Source organism: Engraulis encrasicolus, chromosome 1, assembly GCF_034702125.1.
Source record: "Engraulis encrasicolus isolate BLACKSEA-1 chromosome 1, IST_EnEncr_1.0, whole genome shotgun sequence".
Classification (NCBI taxonomy): Eukaryota; Metazoa; Chordata; class Actinopteri; order Clupeiformes; family Engraulidae; genus Engraulis; species Engraulis encrasicolus.
The window spans coordinates 46,116,108-46,126,107 of NC_085857.1; the positions used below are offsets into that span (position 1 = coordinate 46,116,108).

Sequence of the window (10,000 nt, forward strand, 5' to 3'; positions counted from 1 at the left end):
TCTCGAAAGTATCTTTGCTATCGTCGTTAGCAAAGTCCTTCGTAAGAACGACTCAACTCTCTCTCGACAGCGACGCTCACCACTAAATCCACCGGAACAGTAAGACGGTCTTAAGACGGTACTTAGCAACGACAAGAATCAAGAAACGGACCCCTGAGCCATTGGCGCAGACGTTTTCGTCATCGTCACGAGCTTCCTCCCCCACGCTTATTCGCTTATTGGCTGTTTTCTGATTAGATTAGATGGGGGGCATTGCAATCAAAATCCCACCGATCTGGCACTCCACAGAAGAGCAAGGCCAGACTACCGTAGTGGAGCCAATCCGTTTGCGGAAGTACGTAGGATGGCTTGCCAGGCTACAAGCCACCCATCCTCTGAAAGAATAAGTGAACAAAAAGCTCTATTGAGAGGAAATATGGAAATATTCTGCCGCCTGTCAGTTTAATGATGTGTCACTTCTTGTCTCTTCCCTCAAATTCAGTGCATAGCACAAGTAACTCTATTCAGAGGGGTATTTTTTTAGGGGGTTTCAAGCCTTTATTCGTTTTTACGAGATAGGACAGGAAGTGTGGGAGAGAGAGAGATGGGAAAAGGTCGGCAAAAGGTCTGGGCCGGAATTGAACTCGGGTCAGTCGCATGACAGACGAGCGCCCTATCGTTACCGCCATGGTATAGGCCAGAGAGGGGTGATCTTGACAGGAAATGCCAGTGGGAACTCTTTTGGATATATACATTAGATGCACTACAAAACTACAACTTTCGGGTCTAAATGTGGATTTTGACCTAAGTGTGTTTATATAATTCAGACCTATTGATTTTTAGTCTTTATACTATTTTTGGGATTCTTGCACACCTCCTTTCCAGGTGCGTAGGAGTGGATCCACTGGGTCACCAACGTAGAGAAACAAAGAAGCTCCCATTGAATTGCTTGAGAAAGGTCACAGACCGAAACGTCGCAAGTAAAAACTCTGCAAATGTGAACAGTGGGAGGGAGTTTCTTTGTCTCTATCTTTGTATTATCTACACAGCAAGGCATTTTCTTTTTTCCCTGTTTGTATATGTGCTCTCAGGGGCAGTTTTAGGAAATCTGAGGCCTTGGGCAAAGAACATTTTTGAGGCCCCCTTCAAATTATGAATTACTAATCGATGATGTATAAATGCAAAAACGGAACCATGGGCACATAAGCAAGATTATCTAGGTGGGCCCCATATTCAATCAATATTTATATAGCACATTATCATCCATACTGTAACTGTCATTCAATGTGCTAAAAACTAAAAAAAGAGAAGAGAGAATAATATATTAGTGTTATAGATAGCAGATAACTATCACCAGATAGCAGATGAAAACAAATCTGTTTTTAATTTCTTTTAAAATCATACTGTTAGGGCAGGTCTTATTTGGACAGCTGGTCCCAGCAGGCAACATAAAGACTATGCCATTTCACCCAATCTGGATTTGACCCTAGATACTAGACTCTGAAGACCTAAGGCATCTATAAGGATGATATTGCTCTAGCACATCCACAATATATTTAGGACCATTTAGTGACTTACATACTATCTAAGACTGTAACGATATTGTATCGAACCGAGAAATCGTGATACACAGAGTCACGATACTGTATCGTGATACAAGGAGGCAGTATCGTGATACACCCTTTCAAAGTTTTATGACCCATTAGTCCAGGAAACAACCTTCTGATTTGATGTGATAGTGTTTCCAAACTTCAGTGGAGATACATTTCAGAAATCGTGGGGTGTATAGAACCGTAGGTCAAAAATCGTGATACAAACCGAATCGTGAGTTGAGTGTATCGTTACAGCCCTAATACTATCAGAAGAGTTTTAAACTGAATTCTCAAAGCTAAAAAAATAAAATCAGTGGTAGCCAGTGAAATGACTAAATACTGGAGTGATGTGATCTCTTTTCCTATTTAGAATTCTAGCAGCAGATAAGTTTCACCTGTGACTTTTGGGGAATGCCTGTAAGGGTATTGCAATAGCCAACTCTGCAGGTAATAAAAGCAAAGATGAATTTCTCCAAATCTTATTTAGGCCTACGTTCCTAAGGCGCCAAAAAGCTGATTTAGTTATGCTGTTGATGTGAGCATTCAGCAGCCTGCAACACGTGAGAAATAGCCAGGATAGACCGACACTCGTTCCATAAATGGGCAAAGATAGAATGAGTAATTTGCAGTAGAAGGTCGATTACAAAACACCCATATAAGAATGGTGCCTTGAATGAATTGCTCACAATTGCAACACACCGATGAAAACACATGAAAGCACAAGTTTATTGGGTGTTCACTCTGGCTCAACAGTGCAGCGTTCGTTAAGGAGCACCGTGGTGCGTTGTGACTTGCGGTGCTCCATAACGCACACTGAACTCTTGAGCCAGAGTGAACACCCAATAAACTTAACACAGAGGTAACGGTGACTGAAGTAGAAACTATTGTTTGTCAGAATCCGAAATTAGGCAACAAACAAGAAACCACAGGCACCTTGCGCCAACGGCGCGCGCACACATCTTTTGAATAGTTAGGAAGTCCCCTCTCTAGGTCGGACTTAGAACTATTATCGCTCACAACTCTACAGTGACCCAGCTGGGCTTCGTGACGTGATATAACAGCCACAATAGCCAAACTTCCGTCATGGAACCAGAAATAAATGCTGCAAACCGACATGGAGCGGAGGTGCTGTTCAAAGTCAGCAAGAACAGTAGTCAATTCGAGAACATATTACCAAGTTAAAGAGTTATTAATAACAGCAGTGGCCCTGCCATCGATAGCCTACATAACCACAAGCGTAAAAGGTATGCACACCATGAAACGTGCGCCTTGTCTCTAACCCAGACATGCCATTAGAGCTACGTATAAACTTTTGACTACACATAGAATGATAACAATGCGTGAAGTATGACATGATAATATGATATCAAAATTGTGCTGCGGCGGACATAATGATTGAAAGGAATAAACCCCTACCTTGACTGCTTTGTAGCTTCTGACACTGGGCATGGCTATAACCTGCATTTACTTAAGTTATTTTAACAAAATAGTACGTAGGAGCACTCAATTCGCGTTAGGGGGCCTCAAGCAGTGGCCGAATTTGTACGTGATGACGGGGCCCCTGACTGAATGGAGCTATCGGCAATTGCCTGAACCTTGCCCAATGATAGTACCGCCCCTGTGTGCTCTAATGCAGTGTTTCCCAACCAGGGGTATGTGTACCACTAGGGGTACGCGAGCACACTGCAGGGGGTACTTGGAAAGATATTATTATAACAATTGTATGGAGCAGTCACATCAGGACAGGGAAAGCGATATAAAACATGAATTAGTGGGTACTCATGACACAACAAAGAGGTTTAGGGGGTACGCGAGACAAAAAAGGTTGGGAAACACTGCTCTAATGCAGTGGCGCTAAACCTTTTTTGAACAAACCTCATCATAAGCCTCCCAACACCCCCATCCCATGATCATATTGTAAGCCTGCCAACGTCCCCCATTAGCAATGAATAATAAAAAATAAAAAAGACTATACCCCTCAATAACAACTGAGCGCCATCCCCTCTCAGCTGTACCCTTCTAAACGACCCCTCCTAGGACTCCCTAACCCCCCATTGAGGAACACCGCTGTACTGGGAGCTTCACCACTGGATACAGGCACTACCATGCTATACCAATTAAGAGCTATAATATAAACTCTAACCTCTTTTGATAACATGCACTCTGTCTGATGAAGGAAGGTCTTTGGACCGAAAGCTTGCAGAGACCTTTTTGGGTGTGACAAGTATTTTTGGAGCCTTCCAGCCTTTAGCATGGCTCTCACGCAGACCCTTTGTGCTTCATGCATCTTCAATAAACTTTGTGAGCTCGCACGAGCGTCTGGAAAGAGGAGCCCGAACGGAATCAGATATTTCACAGCCTGTCCGATCAGAATTGCGGGACGGGATCGTGGGGTATATATATATTCAAGTCAGTGGTTGAAGTGGTACGTGATTCAAGAAAAGCCACGTGAATTCTCCAATCAAGTTCGAGCTGTTTTGAACACACCCACGCCTTTCCACAGCTAAGCGATTGACAATGTTCCAGAAGCATTGCGTGAGAACCAGGTTGTTATTCCTACAGGACAGTGGAGAACAGACAGGAAATGATTGGGAGAGAGAGATGGGGGAGGGCCGGGAAATGACCCCAGTCGGACTCGAACCAGGGTCCCCGTGGGCATGCAAGCCCAAATGAGGGGCTTAGAGCGCTGCGCCACAGCCCCCACCCCCACCCCCACTCCGCAACTGAATCCTGCACTACAGGTAAGCGTCGACCCTTGACTGACTCTTTAGGAGTTCAAACTGGTATTTTAAAACTAACATGATCTGAGATGACTAACATGATCCAGGTGCATTTTAGAGAAGAAGGTTGATGTACAACATCCCGTCTAGCTCACACTAGGACACTTGGATTTGACACAGATAATTTGTGCACTGTGCACTTGTGTGTGTATTTGTGTGGGCGTGTGTTTCTCCTTTATATTTTATATTCCCAGTATCATGCAGAGATGAGCAAGAAGAACACATTCTGTAGGACAGGCCATCCATCTTCCTCACAGAGGCTCCGCCTCTGTGCCAGATGACTTTAAGTGTGTGTGTGTGTCTTTGTGTGTGTGTCTTTGTGTGTGTGTAAGTGCGCATGCGTGTTTTTGTGTGCGCACGCGCATGTGTGTGTGTGTGTGGAGATCTGTTGGGATGTGTGTGTCGGTCGGGATATGTGTGTGTCTGTTGGGATGTGTGTGTGCTCTTTGGAAGTTGCACTTTGGATCGGACAGTTGTTTTGGTGTAGATTCCCCAGCAGCAGTTCTCAACCTTCTTTTTTTTTAACAAACGCCCCTTTGACCTCATCATAAGCCTGCCAACCCCTCCAATGGACGAAATGCAGAGGTTCTTAACTGGATTAGTCTTCTTTCCAAGAATATTATGTTGTGACCCAATTTTTTTTTTTGTGCTGTCGGAAGCTAGTCAATGTATCCAAATCCTAAAAATATAGACATGCATTTCATGGCATACCTACAGTATGATTTGCATCAGCATTTGTATTTATGTGACATACAACATCTCAACTAGTGGAGAAGAGTATTCACAATGATTCACCCTCTCTTCAACATGGCATTTAGTCATGCATCTTGTCTCAATTTCGGGACTGCAATAAAAGGGGGAATTGGTGCATTTTTACACAACAGCTCCGCAACCCACCCAGGACCCCTCCGCGACCCACTTTCTGGTCTCGACCCACCAGTTAAAAGAAGCGCTGGACTAATGCACCCCAACAGGGCCGCTCACAGCTTTTGTTGGGCCCAGGACGAAGCCAGCTGAAAGGGCCCCCCATCCAATACATACAATGTAATGAGGATCGAATTTTGTGCCCCCTCTCTCCCTGGGCCCGGGACAACAGACCCCATTGCCCCCCCCCTTGTCAGCTTCCCTGCACCGCAATGGCAACTGGGCACTGTCCCTTCCCAGCTGGATCCTTCTCAACGCCCACCTAGGTCTCCAACACCCACCCCCCATCCACACACACACACACACACGGGTCAAAGATGTCTTTGTCATTCAGTGTTACGGACACCTTCCGCCGACTGTAACTGCAAAAAAACATGATTTTTAAATTGTTTCAAGTGAATGGATGACAGCCGAGGCTTTCATGAATTCCCTGTAACAATAAATAAATAAAAAGAGTCATATTTTTACAGTTGCAGTCAGCAGAAGGCATCGGTTACACTGAATGACAATGCCATTTTACACGTCTTTGACCGCCCCACACACACGCACACACACAGGTTTCGACTCACTCATGCGGACTAAGCATAATGTGGAAGGGCTTACAAATGCGTAGGCCCTATGTCTCGTCTTTGCATTATGCGTCTCGTCTTCAAGAGCACAGTAGCAGAACTGGAAAAGACAATATGTGTCACAGTGTGTGTGTGTGTGTGTGTGTGTGTGTGTGTGTGTGTGTGTGTGTGTGTGTGTGTGTGTGTTTGCATGTGGAGGAAACGGGGTGGTGAACCTGCTTTGTCTCAGCTAGAAAAAAGGACTAGCAAATGTGTCATCTTCACAGCATGCAAAACTGGAAATGGCTTTACACTGCTCTCTCTCTCGCTCTCTCTCTCTCTCTTTCTCTCTCTCTCTCTCTCTCTCTCTCTCTCTCGCTCTCTCTCGCTCTCTCTCGCTCTCTCAGTGTTTGTGTGTGTGCATGCAAGTTTCAAACAACAGACATGTCAGGCAGACATTATAATTGGTGGCAGCCTTAACATAAGGCCTGCACTTTATCTTTATACGTCTCCAAGGAAACAACCATAGTATCACATTCAGTATGTACGCAGCTCTCTCATACAAGACAGTCAAACAATCACCAGCAGAGGGGTCAAAAGTAAAAGTACAGATGAAAAAACAAACCCCTGCCACTTTCCTTAGTGCAGCTAACTTCACCGAGTAACTCCTCTATAGTTACTTCAGTAGGCTAGTTACTTCAGTAGGCTAGAACAGCTGCTTGGTTTTTGTTGTTGCTTGTTTGTTTGTTTGTTTGTTTGTTTGTTTTTCCCCTCAGAGACCATCCCACCAGGGGATGGTCCATTGGTCCATCTTAAATATATAGACAATAGACTGAGGCAGTTATAACATTGTAGGAGGGCAGAGCATAGATGCTCCGGCAGTTTTGGCCCCAGACCAGCTGTGGCTGCTTCTGTGCTGGTTGGGTCAAATTTCCGGAGGATTTCCTTCAGTAACCACCACACAGTCGATCTAGGCCACCTCATTAGGCACAGTGGAATAACTAGTGCAACCATTTGCTAGTGTTGTACTGACTTGAATTTACTCCTACACCCACACCTCTGATCATTAGTCCCATCATTAACGTCTACAAGACTTTCGACTTGCGACGAAGCGTCAAGAGGTCAAATAATGAATCACTTGATGCGTGATCAATGAATACAGATCTCCTCTTTAGCTTGAACGGTTAACAGTTTGTAAAATACAAGGTGTCCTCATGAACGTAGTGCAGCCTACTTATATGCATATCATTGTAAAATAGTACATCATATAGCATCTAGCCTCTTCTCAAAATACTGTACAAAATACTCTGTATGACTTTAAATAAATAACAAAACGCTGGACAAAAATATAAATAACAATTGAGTGCTTAAAAAAAATTGGCCACATCTGTCCATGCATGCAGTGACCTGAGGTTGACGGGGGAAACGCTCGCTGAAGTCTCCATTAGGCTCGAGACCCGTTTTGAGTCCTTTCGGGGTAGTGGTCAGCACAGCAGGGTGTGTGGATGGCCTCACGAGCTGTCCACGAGGAACATTCCGAAGCCGGAGTCATTGTCTGTAGGCCCAAGTGCGAGTTTCCATCCACACGCGGTGTCTTTCGCTACATGCATATCCGCGGTCACTAGGCTTTTCCCCTCCAAGTGGACCATGCTCCAACATTTCTTCGTCACGGGTGCTGGTGTGCGGTCCTCGCATTCGGGCAGGTCCACTGAGCAGGTGAAGAGTGCCTTGCCCTTCGACCTGAGTGTCACTTGGACCCGGTTGCTGGCACAGCCAGCGTCGGTGGGTGTGAAACGGAGGTTGACATATACGAAGTAGCTTCCCGCGCTTTTGACAGTTAAAATCCCAAGGGTTTGGTGGTAGAGGAAATTAGAGCCAATGGAAGAGCTCCTGCCGTGAGTAATTGGCGCCCACTTCAAAGTGTGGTTGTGGACTTTGACTGTGGGAACACAGAAATAAATACAATTTAGAATTCATGAATGAGAGAACACTAACAGGGAGCTGAACGATTATGCTTCACTTTTGCCAACCTACAAATGCAGACTATTTGAAGTGCAGTCTTTAACAGTAGGCTACAGTAAGCCTATAGCACAGTGGTGTACAGTAAAGTAGGCCTACAGCAACAAATAAATCTTACCTTGGTTAGCGCTCAGGTAGGCCAAATGTCCCGACTGCAGAGAGAGAGAGAAGGGAGGGGGGAAAGAAAGACAGAGAAGTTAGAATTGTTGATGTGCTTGAATTAGGCATATGGTAAACAAAAAAAAAAATAGCCTAGACTCTATCTTGAGTCGACGCACGTGGCCAAACACAATAATTGAACTGCATGAATTTGAAAATAAAATAGGCTAAACATTTTACATTGAATATTTACTTTGAAGCATAGCCTACTCTGTTATATTTTCTAAAGCTGAGGACAATTAGCCTATGCCTACATAGGCATTTAACGATTTTACTATGTGCGTGTCAGTCCGTTCCAAAATAATGGCCACATTGATGTGCATAGACCAACATTCAGATTCAGAGATTGAGAATAATGAGGCATCCAACCTACCTTAAAGCTGTTTGCTTCGGGAGCCGAGGTGAGCAACGACGTACTGGTCTGCGCCTGCTTCAGCGACGCGATCTGCTTCTGTACGTCTCCCCAGAAGAGCGCAATCACCGCCGCTCCACAGACCGACGTTGCAATCAGCCCAACTGTCAAGCAGGTCAGGCAGACGTACACGCACCTGTTGCGGTGGCGCAGAGTAGAGACCAGACTCTCCACGTCCGATGAGGATGACATACTGCACAAGTCAGAGTGCGGAGAAAAGTTCTATTGAGGCGATCAAAAGGCAATCCAAAACGTCCCGGCGAAATGTGAGGTATTAACGTATTGAATTAGCCTATTCGCACGGTGGTTATTTGTCAAAATGCCTGAAGACTCCACGAGTGCTAGAGACCCGCGTTTCAAATTAGTCCACTGTGAGAGGTTGTGTTGTATTCCTCGCTGTGTCTCTTCAACGTTTGCCGAGTCCAGCAGCAGTGGACTTTTTATTCGCTTCATGATACAGAGGGAAGTCATGGATTTCCCTTAATACGTTTCCCATCCACTCTCGCCTCCCCTCAGCTCCACTGGGCAGGTCAGATGCGTCGACGTAGATGGTTCACGCCTCCTTCACATGAGAGAGAGTGTGAAAAAACCGTCCAGACTTTCCGCTGCTTGTTGATGTGTTGCGAAAGAGGCAGAACAGTGGAAAGCGAGAGTAATGACGAGGCGAGTGAAACAGGACGGGACAACCCAGGTCTCGCGCCTGTAGCCTATTCTCTCTCTCTCTCTCTTTCTTTTTTTCGTTCTTTCTTTTTTTCTTTCTTTCTTTCTTTCTTTCTTTCTTTCTTTCTTTCTTTCTGTCTGTATTTCTGTCTGTCTGTCTTTCTTTCTTTGCTATGCAAAATTCACTGTATGAGGTAGGATAGGCCTATTCCTCTGTGAGTTCTGGAATGTGTATGCCATGCACAGTAACACAGGCATGCAAACATTTTATACTTTAGGCCTATATGATTATTTTGTTGCAAGTTCATAACAATTTGTAATCAAACTCTATGAATATTCCGACCAGTAGCTTGGAGTCCTTCCTTTCTTAACTAAATAACCCATGTGGGCAATCTGTTAGAAGATTTACCACATCATGCAGGTTAACTTGGGGCAGCCGTGGCCTAGTGGTTACGGAGTTGCCAGTTCAAACCCACCCTGACCTCTCCCTACATCTCCATCCATGGCTGAAGTGCCGTTGAGCAAGGCACCAAACCCCACATTGCTCCAGGGACTGTAACCTATACCCTGAAAAATAATAGTTGTAAGTCGCTTTGAATAAATGAAAGCGTCAGCTAAGTCTAATGTAATGTAATGTAACTTAGCCATGTTTATCACTTAACCATGTTCTTGGAATACTCCCCTTGACATGTACATCTACGTATAAGCACGGTCATCCTGCTTAGTTTGCAACTCAAGGCTCGAACTCTTGACCTCCTCGCAACTCTCTTGCAGACTGGTAATCTGGCATACAGGGCATGCTCCAAGTGGGCCGACAGTCCACATTGGTCCATGCTATTGTTTTGCTTTTGTTGTCTTTATGTATTTCTTGTTCCTTTAGAGCAGGGGTTCCCAAACTTTTCCATGATAAGGCCCCCCATATGGTGC

General features: G+C 44.9%; 1 protein-coding gene across 1 annotated transcript; it reads right to left on the reverse strand.

Annotated features, from left to right (window-relative positions):
• Positions 1-6,956: 6,956 nt before the first annotated feature.
• Positions 6,957-8,919, reverse strand: LOC134436655 (uncharacterized). Its single transcript, XM_063185995.1, has 3 exons — positions 8,375-8,919; positions 7,961-7,994; positions 6,957-7,762 (listed from the first exon to the last, which is right to left on the reverse strand). The coding sequence occupies exons 1-3, from the start codon at positions 8,603-8,605 to the stop codon at positions 7,335-7,337; spliced, it is 693 nt and encodes a 230-aa protein (XP_063042065.1). The 5' UTR covers positions 8,606-8,919; the 3' UTR covers positions 6,957-7,334.
• Between the last annotated feature and the right edge of the window lie 1,081 nt (positions 8,920-10,000).